Source organism: Cinclus cinclus, chromosome 8, assembly GCF_963662255.1.
Source record: "Cinclus cinclus chromosome 8, bCinCin1.1, whole genome shotgun sequence".
NCBI lineage: Eukaryota > Metazoa > Chordata > Aves > Passeriformes > Cinclidae > Cinclus > Cinclus cinclus.
Genome location: NC_085053.1, coordinates 26,297,251 through 26,310,384, shown reverse-complemented (window position 1 = coordinate 26,310,384; position 13,134 = coordinate 26,297,251). Strand labels below are relative to the sequence as shown.

The 13,134-nt window shown below is 37.9% G+C and overlaps 1 protein-coding gene across 1 annotated transcript in view; it reads left to right on the top strand.

Moving 5' to 3' along the window:
- The window catches only part of USP24 (ubiquitin specific peptidase 24), a 61,358-nt gene that overhangs the window by 14,584 nt on the left and 33,640 nt on the right, over nt 1-13,134 (top strand). Inside the window, exons 4-17 of the mRNA XM_062497240.1 lie at nt 451-594; nt 1,111-1,233; nt 2,114-2,149; nt 2,705-2,770; nt 4,271-4,336; nt 5,124-5,198; nt 5,927-6,085; nt 7,194-7,308; nt 7,810-7,913; nt 9,056-9,163; nt 9,681-9,776; nt 9,878-10,072; nt 11,854-11,976; nt 12,586-12,735. Of these exons, the coding sequence (XP_062353224.1) occupies nt 451-594; nt 1,111-1,233; nt 2,114-2,149; nt 2,705-2,770; nt 4,271-4,336; nt 5,124-5,198; nt 5,927-6,085; nt 7,194-7,308; nt 7,810-7,913; nt 9,056-9,163; nt 9,681-9,776; nt 9,878-10,072; nt 11,854-11,976; nt 12,586-12,735 (1,560 nt within the window). The remainder of the gene's footprint in view (nt 1-450; nt 595-1,110; nt 1,234-2,113; nt 2,150-2,704; nt 2,771-4,270; nt 4,337-5,123; nt 5,199-5,926; nt 6,086-7,193; nt 7,309-7,809; nt 7,914-9,055; nt 9,164-9,680; nt 9,777-9,877; nt 10,073-11,853; nt 11,977-12,585; nt 12,736-13,134) is intronic.

Below are 13,134 nucleotides of genomic sequence, written 5' to 3'. Positions count from 1 at the left end.
TCCTGGCACATGTGCTTTGTTTTCCAATAGAAGCTGCTCAAAAAGTGTGAGTTGGTAAATGGTTACCTCACCTGCAGCAGTGCAGCTTTATGGCTGCCTGTTTCAAGATTTAATAGTTGTGTGTTCAGTCTGCCAACAGATTAGTTTCATACTAGTTCTTCACAAAGGTTACGGTCTCTACTAGTGCATGCAAACGGAAAACACTTTGACAGATTTTATTTTCTGTCATAAACTGTGATTTAAGGTGTTCTTCCACAAAAGTATAAATTGAATTAGCTCTTATGCCATTAGTGCAGAAAGAATATCTGAAAAATGCACCAGACAGTGATGAGCACATTCCAAGGAAACATTTATTGTGAAAAAAATTCTCAGGAGCTGATTAATTTGTCCTTGTTTGTTTTGATTTTGCTCAAAGTTTTGTTTTGTTTTGTTTTTTTTTTCCCTTATTAGCTGTTGACATCCAGTGCTGTTCACAAGTGGGGAACCGAAATCCATGAAGGAATCTACAACATGCTCATGCTGCTGGTGGACCTGGTTGCAGAAAGAGTCAAACAAGATCCTATCCCTGTGGGCCTGCTTGGTGTGCTTACAATGGTATTTGACTCTCTGATACAGTTTGTAATATCTCGGTGTTTGGCATTTTGTATTTATGCAGCTGATGCTTTTTCCAGTTGTTGTAAGTTGTAGTTCATGGTACTAAAGTCTGCAGCTGTTGTTTGCTGCAGATATTTTACAACCAGTATACAATTCAAAGGAGTGGGTGCTGTTCAAAACTTCTGAAAACCACCAGTTAAGAAAAATCACATTATTGTCACTTTGCTGTTTTTGTAATTTTTTTTTTTAACTGATACTTTGAGTTCAGTTCTCTGTTTTATGGACCTCTGGCTCACATGGTTGTTGGATGTTGTCTGTGCAGAATAAAGGCTTCAAAATGCTTTATATAGTGAGAACTGAGAGGCAGAAGCAGGGGGCTTGTATTCAACTTTATTTTTTGCTAGATCTTTAACTGTTAGCCAGGAGAATGCTCAGCTGAAATGGTCAAATATCATCAAGATAAGTTTTGAAACTGGCATAAGGCACCTGTTCATTGCCATGGGCTTTTCTTTCAAGGCATTTAATCCTGACAATGAATATCATTTCAAGAATCGAATGAAGGTGTGCCAGAGAAACTGGGCAGAAGTCTTTGGGGAGGGGAACATGCATGCTGTCTCACCCATATCCACTTTTCAGAAGGTAAGCATGGCCATGCTCTAAAAACTAATTTCTGGGTGGATGTCTTTGTTGCAGATAAGATTATTTGTTTAGTAGGTATTTATAACACAAAGTTTAAATATGTCACCGAGAATTATTGCAAATAGATGTGGAGTGTATGTTGATCTGCAGACATTAATTTGTGCTCTCAAATTGTTCCAGTTCTCTGTTAGAGGCTACATTTAAAAATGGATGTACTTTCATGTCTAAAGTAGCACAATAATCTGTGTGTTGCTTTAGACATGAAGCACACAGCGGGTAGATCTTTGTATCTAAGGACTGACATCTGTTTGGTTGTTGAGTGTGAAATGACCAGGATAACTCCAAGTGTTCAGTTCTAGTAGAGAATTCAGGCTTTTCTGACAGCCAAGGATAATATATCTTCAACTCAAACACACTGGCAAGGAGGCAGTTTTTGAGGTTTGCACTGTCTCGTCACAGTTATTCCAGATGGGTGGGTCCAAAACAGCATCAGTGGAGTTGATTTCTCCTTCAGGAATCAATTTCATGGCCGTAGAAAGAAAATTCTACATCTGCATTTTTGTGAAAGTAATGTTCCACACTTCTACAGTGCTATAAATACAGTTGCTTGTGAGTCAGCAGCCACAATGTGATCTGTTGCCACAGCACATGGGCAGTGATGTCAGAGTCCAAAACAGGATGATGCTCATGAGAACCAACCAAAGTTCCAGCTACACTTAATACAGGAGCTGTTACAAACACTGTTTATTTGTGTAATAGTGCATCCATTTGAGGTGTGGGTTAATGGGCTGAATGTGTCTGTCCAAATGTCTGTTTCAGAAGACAAATATTTAGCATTGATGTTGCAGTTGCTAATTTGTTCCTGTTCTTATTGTTCAAGGAACCTCATGGGTGGCTGGTGGATCTGGTAAACAGGGTAGGTAAATGTAAACCAGAATTGTTGTTTGTCACTTGAATTCACTGGTCTGCAGAGATTCCCCTTCACCTTGCCCTGACTTGTTTTTTCATTCCTCATTTTTCTGACAACCACAAAAAAATAGTTTGATATTTTAATCCTGCCTTGTGAAGTATAGCTTGTTGAGTTGCTGCCTTCTCCCTTGAGCACCTTTACCCTAATGTGGCATCTATGACTAGAGGAATTTGAGACCCCAGCTGAGGCTGCAATCAAAGGTCCCCCAAGCAAAAGTACCAGTAGTGTCAGCTGTTTCTGTATGTGGTCTACCTTTCTTCCCTATGTCCATTTTTACTCCAGCTTGATGCTTAAACCCTGCTACCGTGTATAATTACATTGCATTCCCCAGTATGCCCCTGAATTCCCATGAAAATATAAAGCTTTTTTTGGATGGGATATTTCATGGTAAAGGACACTTGTTGGCATCTCAGGAACTGTCAGTAGATTATTTTCTATAATCTCTTATTTAAAAAATAAAATACTCTAGTTCACTGTGTAATACTGACTATTGTATTTCAGTTTGCAGAGTTGGGTGGATTTTCAGCAATTCAGTCCAAACTCAATTCTGAAGATATTGAACTTGGGGTAAGTCCATCTTCTGTCATGAGACTTCTCCCTTTCTATTTTACCCTTCACATAGAGCCAGCAGTGTCCCTTTTGGCAGTGCCTTTACCTTTTCTTTGGTACCAGAGCAACACTCCCGCAGAGCCCTGGAGAAGTGCTGTCAGGCTGGAGGTCAAATGAGGTTGTACATCAGAATCCTGACTGAAGAGCAATTAAGACTTCACAGAAAAGAGGAGAAATTAATGTACCTTTCTGCTAGCATTCAGCCTTCTGGTTAGACATCAATCAAAATAGTTTCATTGTATGTTCACCAGTATGTCCCTGGTTTTCTGTTTACTGCACCCATAGCTGCATTTAGCTGCAAGTGAATTGATTTCTGTCATTTATTACAGAAATCACTGTTTAAGGAAAAAAAAATCCTTAGGAAGACAGACAGAGTCTAATCCTGAACAGCTTTTCAAGAGCAGTGTCTTAAAACTGAGTGGTTCAACAGAGCTAAACTATTTTTGGTGATGAAGTGTAACTTGGGTAGTTCTAGCTTCCTAACCTATATTCAGGAGACTTCCAATTCTTTCAAGCTTTGGAGAATGAGGGGGCTAAAGGAAAACTATGTCATCTGGAACCTTGTCCCCCAGTATAAAATCAGTCTGCTTTCAGTGACATGCCATTTGGAGGGAATTAACTTCTTTTCTTAGGGTATTGATATTTTCTGTTTTATATAGAAATAGGGTCATATGTGAGCTTGACAGAAGGAAAACCTTGCTTTAAATGCCAGTTCTGTAATAGAAACTTTGACTTGACTTTGTTTAATGATTAATAACTGCTTGCTTAGGAAGGAAATCTGGGTCAGTGTCACTTAATGTGGGCCTTGGATGGCACTGCTGCACACTCAGTTCCACAATTCTTGATCCAGTGTGAAAAGAAACTGATTTTGATATTATTTATTGGCAAACAAATTCTTTTATACGTTTAATTTCTTGAGGATAGATACCACTTTAAAATCATGCATTGAAGAGATCTTGACATGTATATGACACATTTACAAAAGCTTTCTCCCACGTATTACTTTGGGAAAGTAATTTGCCATATGGCTTTAACCTTAAATTTTGCATTCACACTTCTGATTGCTGTAGAGAGCAAGCAAAATGTGACATGTTCCTTTCCTTCTGTTTATTTCTGTGACTGAAGCAGGATCCGTCAGAGAACACTGAACAGAGTGATGAGAGGACCAAGATTAGTGAAAACTGGGAAGGCATTTTTTATTTCAGACAAAAATATATAACACATACTCCATGCCATGTATAATATATAGCACATACTCTACTATGTGCCATAGAGTAAATCTTTCTTAAAACCATGTGTTGTTGTTAAGGAGTTGTACACCAAAAACAATCATAGCAAATTACTGGAAGTATATTATATAAATAATACTTCACATTTATTTGCCTTTTAAGCTATAGATTGCTAACTATGAAAAGATTGCTTAAATATGCCCCTAAATACTTGCTGTCTTTCTTTCAGGCAATCTCTGCATTAGTTCAGCCATTTGGAGTTTGTGCAGAATATCTTAACTCTTCTGTAGTACAGGTAAAATGTCTTTGTTATGACTTGTAAGAAGACTGAAAATTAATTTCCAACTGTGTTGGTGTGAAGCTGGTGACTAATTTGAAAAGCCTTCAAACCTCACATTGCAGAAAGTACAAGAACAATTTTGAGCATCCTGAGGTGATTAATAGACAGCTCAGACAATGTTCAGATTCATTTTCCAAGCAGTTGTCTGTAGTCATGTAGATACATCTGCAGCAGTGAGAAGCTTTACCACTGCCATTAGTAAGCTTCAGCAATAGAAACCATGTGGGAAAAGAATCCAGTCTGAAAGATGAATTTTGCTTTTGGTTGAACTTTCTGGCTGAGATCATGCACATGGGTATGAGAGGTTTACACTGCAAAAATTGTGGTACGGGGGAAAAAATTCACCAGGATCTCTTTGTATGTGCAAGCCTTCTCCAGACTTCACTCCTGTCACAAACTGTTGACTTAAATGACTGAAAGACTTTAATTGAAGAGGATGTAGTTTAGAAGCCCCTGGGAGTAAGAGAGGCATTATGCACCTATTAATTGATGTGTTTACAGAGGGCAATCAGTCTTTTTTTGCAAACCTGCATTACAGTGGTCTGAAATTGTTCTTATTCTAATTGCCCTGGACATAGCTTCCATGGTAGTTTTATCCTTGTTGCAGGTGTTGCTTTATCTCTGAGGTAATGGTGAGCTTTCAGCTAAGTATTTCCTTTTGCTGCAGTCACTTCTTTCAAGTAATTCAGTTGATTTCAGGAAACATTAAAATGATTGTCATGCCTTTTCTCACATTCTTTAGCCCATGCTGGATCCAGTCATTCATAAAATGATTAAATATGTACAGAATGTAGAAGAGAAGGACTTGAAAGACAAGGTAATGTTTTACATATTAAATATTTAGGAAGAACTTCCTGCGTGTCTTGGAAATGCTGTCAGTGTAAACTAGAATAGCTTTCTTCTCACTGACAAGAGTACAGCCTGTTCTGAATTCTGACTGAATGACATAATGAAAATGCATTTACACAATTCCGTTCAGTACCCTTTTCAGTAAATATCTGGTTTATGACCCTTTAAAAAATATTTTGCCACTGTTGCTATCAAATTTTTGGTTTTGTTTGTCCCCTTGTGCAGCTTGCTGAATGCTCACTTCTCTGACTCAAAGATATTTACAGTCTTGCAGTCTGTTAAATTCATATTACTATTGCATTAGCTGTTTGCTGCTGAGAATTTGGTAGTAAAGTGTCTGTGTAACTTGTTGCTACTTCCTGCATTACCCTGAATTTGGTATTCAGTTCTGTTAAATTGTCTTGACTTTTTACTTAGTTATAAATTGTTAATTTTAAACAAGAAAATATTCATAGGTTATTGAACCAAAGGAGAGCAATTTACTCAATCTGAAGCTTTAACCAAAGATTTAATTATGTTAAAATTTCTGCTGTAACAAGTAATACTTTCAGATATACCAGGTACTGCGTTTTGATAAAACAGTCTCTGTTTGGTCACTAAACCTACTCTTTGTGAGTCACTGACATCTGTAGCAGAATAGCAAAAATACCAATGCCTCTGTTTGTCCTTTTTTTGTTGTTGTTTTGTTTCAAACAGAGGCTGGTGAGTATCCCTGAGCTCTTGTCTGGGATCAAACTGCTGTGTATGCGCTTCCAGCCTGACCTGGTCACGGCGGTCGATGACTTGCGGCTGGACATTCTGCTGCGCATGTTGAAATCCCCCCACTTCAGTGCAAAAATGAATTCCCTCAAAGAAGTAGGTTGGCTTTTTGTCTGTCTGTGTGTGTGTGTGCCCAAAAGCATGTGTTTAGGTAGGATGGGTTGTTAATAAGCCACTGAAACCACAGCCTTAAAAAAAAAAAAAGAGATGGCGCGTTATTTCCTTGCAAGTTATGTTGTCTCAGCAAAAGCTCTGTTCAAAAGAAACACCAAAACAAGTTAATATAACAGGAATTGTTTATAGTATTAGTAGCCACTGCAAGGCCTCCCAGTTAGACACAGTTTGAGAAGTGCACTGTTCTAAGAAATGCAATTTTAGATTGATTTATAAGCAGTGGTTTATACTATTCATTGAGTATTCACTCTGGGATAATCCTGAGCATCCTGTGGTGTATCCCATTTTTATCCTTTCACTGAGAGGAAACAAAAAAAACCCAAATGGGACTTTTAAACCTATATCGATGTCTTAGTACACTCATATCAGGTCATTGCACTACATATATGTAGTATTTTATATTGTATTTTTTATTATAGGTGTATGTGGACACTGTAGTGTTTCAGACCCATCTTTTCTGCTTTTTTTCCTTCTCTAGTTATGAGAATATTGAAATGTTAAACCTCATTGCTGTTTGGTTCTTAATTATAAATGCTGTGTATCTGTGATGAATTTATAAAAGTGCAGCTTTTGAAGATTTTAGCAGAAATGTGCTTTTTCTCCCTCAAGTAAGGAGCCTGTATCAGTTCAGTATTGGATAAAAAGTAGGACACTGATTTGAGTGTAACAAGCAGAAGCCTGAGATAACCTACTTCTGGCATATCTGTAGAAAAATACCTAGCAGCACAGGCCAGCTTTTCTGTGTCAGAATGAGAATAAGATTCTGCTGCATCAGAGACTTATGACATGGTGTTTCTGGTTAGGAATTTGCCTTTAAATAGCTTATTAAAAACCAAAAACAAATTTAATAAACAACACCCCACAAAAAGCAACTAACCCAAATAATCCCAAACACCACCTGTACTCAAAATATTTCAGGATTCACACTTAAGCTTCATCATGGGCCTTATTGAATAGATTTCACTCTGTGTGTGTATGTAGGACTCAGGTGGGAATTTTTTGTTAAAATCTTACATTTTGCAATTTTTAGGTAACAAAATTAATAGAAGACAGCACTGTGTCCAAGTCAGTGAAGAATGCAATAGACACAGACCGACTGCTAAATTGGCTTGTGGAGAATTCAGTCCTGTCAATTGCTCTGGAAGGTAAGAATTCTCACAAAGCCTTTTGCCACATGCTTTGAATGACTTAAATTTAAAAATTTCATCTCTCCCTTTCAATACATTTTAATGAGCACTAATAACCAAAGAATTCTAGGTTTTTGTTGTCTCCAAAATAAAGTAAAAGCCTGCAAATTCTGTAACAATCATCTTGTCTTCTGGTATCCGTGCAGATGTCTTCTGCTGTACCTGTTTTTTTTTACTCTGTTTGTGTATTGTTAGCCTCTAAAGAGAGAAAAGAGGTGTTTTTCTCCCCAAGTAGTAACATTCTGTAGGTGTGCTATCAGATGGATGAAGAAAAACAAAATAAAAATGGAAACAGCCTTGTTCTTTTTCTTTGTACTGATACTTGCCTGTAACAGTAAAGAAAGACTTACCAAATGAAGATAGGTTTGTTCTCCCTTTTAAAAGAATTAGTTTTTTTATATTAATGTATCTAATAGTGTTTGAAATATATTCATTGAGTTGCCTTTCTTTGTTTCACAGGTAATATAGACCAAGCGCAGTACTGTGATCGTATAAAGGGAATTATTGAACTGCTGGGCAGTAAATTATCTTTAGATGAGCTCACTAAAATTTGGAAAATTCAGGTAAGCAATCAAGATTAAGCAGGTACTTTCAGACTGTCTTACAAAAGCAAACATTCCAATCAAGGGATTTTTAAAAATAATCTATACGTCTCTATTTCAGTGTGGAGGTGTTGAGATTTTAACAGTGAAATTAATGCAAAGATTTCCCTCTGCTTCTTCCTTTACCATGTAAAATCAATTGTTCTGGCAATTCTTGTATCACAGCTGGCAAATCCTGTGATGAAGTTCAGTTCTTTGCAACAAGTGTTAAGATACTGCAAAAGTATTTGACTTGGCATAAGAGGTTGTCAGCCTGAAACAGGTGACAAGAATATTTGTCTGGACCAAACTGGGATATTAATGTGTGTGGCTGGAGGTATGGATTTAAAGTCAGAGTGTGACTGTAAAGAGAGTGGACTCCAACTGTATGAATTCCCATTTACCTTCCTGTACAAACATATAATTAACTGACAAGTCATCTTTTGGCCTTCACTTTAAGGGTATTCAACTTCTTACTGTGTGGGGAAGGTGGTTTGAGTGTTTATGTAAATGACACATGGAAACTTTGACAACAAACTGATCTTCCACTGCAGGAAATGGTTTTCTTCTCTGTGCAAATGTTGATATTTTAGACTAAACTCATTGAACACTGTCAGGTCTGCAGTTTGTGTGGCATGGTAGCAAGTCTTTAATGCTTAGCAGAGTTGAAATGTGATTTCTAGCTCCCTCACTTTTATTCTTTAATCAAAAGCAATACTTCCTCCCCCTCTCTGGCTGTTGTTACCATGGTGCTCACATCCATGTGAGAAGAGATTTTGTATTGCTCATTTTTGAGTAAAGCCTGGAATAGTTTCAAAGATTCAACCCCACAAACGTGAACCTCACCAAGCAATAGAAAAGGTGATGTTTGTTCTGCTGCCACTGCAGCAGCTTGGAGCTGCTGTAATGATGACAGACTTGTAGTTCCTGCTTTAGAATTACTTCCAAAGATTTCTCAGGGAAATGAGGAGCACAGGCAGTTTACTCTGAATTTGTGTTTCTACCATGTCAAAAGCTGCTATTCTCACCCTTTAGTATGTGTAGTAGGATAATGCTTACATGAAGGTTTTTCTCTGGCTTGTTTGGGTTAAATACCTACCTTTTTGTGTTTTCTTCCTTTTCAGTCAGGACAATCTTCCACTGTGATTGAGAACATACATACCATTATTGCTGCAGCTGCTGTGAAGTTTAGCTCTGATCAACTCAATCATTTATTTGTTCTAATCCAAAAAGTGAGTTTTCACATGAATTTACATTGCTTAGGAAGAGAATTGATAAGATATACTTGTGCATCCTGCCTATTGAAAGGCAAATGCCTTGAATACATTAATGTTTTCTATCTAAACATAAAATTTGCTGCTAAAAAAGTACTTTTACTACTAACTTTTATGTTAACCCAGAAACCTAATCTGCTAATGTCTGGATTGACTTGGATTTTAAGTGCATTAGGTAGCCAGTCCTAAGGGACTTAAAGTTAAGATTTTATTTTTATATTTAATCCCTGATAGTATTTGAAAAAGAGTTGAGCAAATTAGTGCTGTAACTAGTGCTTGCTAACTAGTAACTTGTAACTAGTGCAAATTAGTGCTTGCTCCCAGCAACTGAAATAAGGAAATACTTATGGTGGAAACATACTTGTTTGTATTTTGATTTTCCTGCAGTAAAGCAACTGTGGATTATATTTTTGTGTACACTTGAGATGTAACAGCCTGACAGAGGTGCTCTAACATTGATTTCTTTGCTGTCCAGAGCTGGGAGACAGAGAGTGACCGAGTGAGGCAGAAGCTGCTGAGCCTCATTGGCCGCATTGGCCGAGAAGCACGAGTGGAAACAACCACTGGCAAGGCAAGTGGATGGTCTTCCTTTGGATTTTTAATTTATTAAACGTGCAGTTGCTAGCTTCTGTACTTCCTAGGTCCTGACTATCCTTGCCCTTCTTCCTCCAGGTTCTGGAGGTTCTTTGGGAGCTGGCTCATCTTCCAACATTACCGTGTAGTCTTATCCAGCAGGCCTTGGAGGAACACCTGACAATCCTCAGTGATGCTTATGCAGTGAAAGAGGCAATCAAAAGGAGCTACATCATCAAATGCATAGAGGATATTAAGAGGGTTGGTTTATTATTTTATCTTTTCCAAAATGAGATCTTATCTAGCCTCAGTGTTGCCCTTTTCTTTCAAGATGCACAAATTGTGTGTCCCATCTGTAAGTTCTTACCTTGGGGAGTCCTCGAGAGGGGTAGGCTTTGTGTGAGCCACTTTGTTGATCATGAGACTCATAGTAAGTCTCTTGCCTTTGTTTTAAGCAAATTTTCAGCACAAGGAGTGATCAGTTTATGGGAAACTACCAGGATGGGCCCAAGGTTAGAATTTGCAAATGGAACCACTGTAAAGGTATGTCAGTATTTTAACTGTCCCTTTCATGTGAAAGCCTAGATTAGATTTTTTTTTTTTTAAGTAAAGCATGTGTTCTGGCATGACCATTAAGTCTCAAAATGCAAAACGATATTTCAATCATAGTAGTTTTGTATTTTAGTAAAATATTTAACTCTTTTCCTGTAACATAAAGAAGCCATTCCCAAAGCTGCCTGTACTGTTTCCTGGCAGCAGCAAGATGTGCATGGCTTAAAAGACTGCATATATTCTCTCCTGCACTGTTCACATAGCAGGCAGTTTTTCTTGAGGCCTGCAGGAATGCTCTGTCTTCTTTTTTTCAGCCTGAAGTATGCTGTAAATAAAGAAAAAGGCTTGTACTTTTTTTTGTTCTTTTCTTTCATGATAAATTAGGTTTTGTCTGTGTTGCAGCATCTGCAGAGGATTTTAGATATTTAGTAGGTATAGTGTGTTCTTGATATTGATCACACTTACGTGTTCATGAATATGAATTTCAAATCTTGGGTTCTCAATGTCTGTGAAAGTTATAGTTGTTTTTTTTTTATTTTTTCTTCTGGATCTTCTCATGCTTTCCTAATCGCATTCCTTTTAATTATATTCTGGCAAGGGCTTTTACAGTGGTGCTGCAGTGGGAAACACTAACAAATGCTGTAATTGTTAACTAGAAGGGATTGGGGTAAGCATACAGCAGAACTTCTAAAATACATGGTGTTCTTATTTCCCTTCATTAGGGAAATGAAGACATAAACTGGGAGGGAATGTAATGTTAAGGTAGCTTTCTCAAATTTGTGAGGGAAGTGTTCAGTGAAGAGCACTTTGTTATGGGCAGGTTCCTTCAACCTCTCTGAGTGTGTAAGTGGTATTTGGGTGTTATCAGTATCTAAACCAGACATCACTTCTCTGAACAAGCAACCTCAGTACTGGTCTGTGTGGTCAAACTTTACAGAAAATGAAGCCTCCCAGAAAAGTGATGAGCAGTTCTAAAAATGAGGTAGGAGGGTTATTCTTTGTAGGATCTCTTTCAAAATGCAGCTTCAGTATCCTTTGCTTCCTATCAGGAAGCTGCTTGCAGCACCAATCAGAAATTTCTTGTCTCTTAAACCTTAATAGTATTTGAAATTCTTTCTTCTGTTGCCTTTGCTTTAGCAGTAACATCATTTGACTGGATTTGCCCTTTTTAGACCTGCTTCATGCCCCATAATCGAGGAAGGTGGTGGTTATCATCTCTCCCTGGTGCAACTGAGTTCTTTTTGGCTACTTAATTTGCATGTTCTCAAGCAAGGAGCTGGTACTTTGGGGTTAATAATAGGGATACCAAAATGGCATATGTGTGTTTTAAGGGACTTCTTGTAGAAAGTGAAGAAGGCACTTTGATTGTTTAAAAAGGGAGCAGGAACAAGTAACTGAAGCCAGCAGAGGTGGTAGCTGTTGTTTTGAAACAGCAGCATTAACAGATACCAGTAGGCTTCCAGGAGTCTGAGAGGAAGGTTAACCTGTTGTTGAGCATGTACCACATGTGTAATTGTTTTTACCTTTCCTGCTACCAGTCGTCCCAGCACAATAATCCTCAGTTTGTGTGGGTGGTGCCAGCCTTGCGTCAGCTCCACGAAATCACGCGTTCATTTATTAAGCAAACTTACCAAAAACAAGACAAGGTAAGGCTATATGCTGACTAGATTTTTGAAGCTTTTCTTGTGTCTGTGTAGCTCTGCCAAACATGGAAGTTTGAATTTAGAACAAAAAATAAATTAACTAATAAACAGTTTTCCAAGTAGTTTAGTGATGTGTAGTGTAAATTAACTGTTGGAGTAGAGGTGCTGTGCTGTCCTTTTGTGACTGTATGTTTATGTATGTATAAATCTTTGCTGTGTCAGGACTAACTTATTTTATTCTCAGCTTATTGTAGAATAATTAACAGGCATGTTTGTGCTAAGAAACGAACAATGGCTAATGTTTAGACCAACTGCTTTGTAATTGGATTGACATTGACTCTTGGAAAACAGAACTAAACTACCAGCAATCATGTCTGCTGTAGAGTGGTTTTGTGGAGGTGTGGGGCTTTGCAATCTGCAGCACTTGTTTCAGCACATGCTGAAAACCCCAACATGGGGGGTGGGGGGGCTTGGGTGCTTGGAAGGGAACAGCTGATTTTGAGGGACTCCTTCTGGTAAGAGATGTCTGTAGAAGAGCAAATTGCTGTATGCACATCCCTGCTTAACTCTTGCTTTAAAAGCATCTTCGCTCTCTTTTATTTTATTGCCAAGAGCATTATTCAAGATTTAAAGAAAAACTTTGAAATAGTGAAGTTGGTGACAGGAAGCTTGATATCTTGTCACCGTTTGGCTGCATCTGTGGCAGGCCCAGGTGGGCTGGTGGGAGCAACACTGGTGGATGGCCGATACACTTACCGGGAGGTACCGAATTTCTTTACCTTGTTGGTTCATTTTTGAAATTCACTGGTGAATAATTACTCTAGTTTTTATTTCTAGTTTTTATTTTTTATAAGTTCTACTACTTATCAATGAAGGTTTGTTGTACCTTTGTTATTATATAGAGGAAAGCTGTACAAACATTACACAAAATTACACAAGTTCCTTAGCAAAATCTTTACGTGGTGAAGAGTAGATCTTCCCATCCTATGATCTGTTGCTGCCATGCCTGTGCAGCTTCCAGCTTCTTTACCAGCTTCAGTTCCTGGTAGAAGTAATATCCTTGAATGTGTTGTGAACCTCTTAATAAATATCTGCAACAGATTTGCTAATTAGTACATGGAAGCCACACACACAGATAGTAGTTCGTTCCTAATGCTTTGA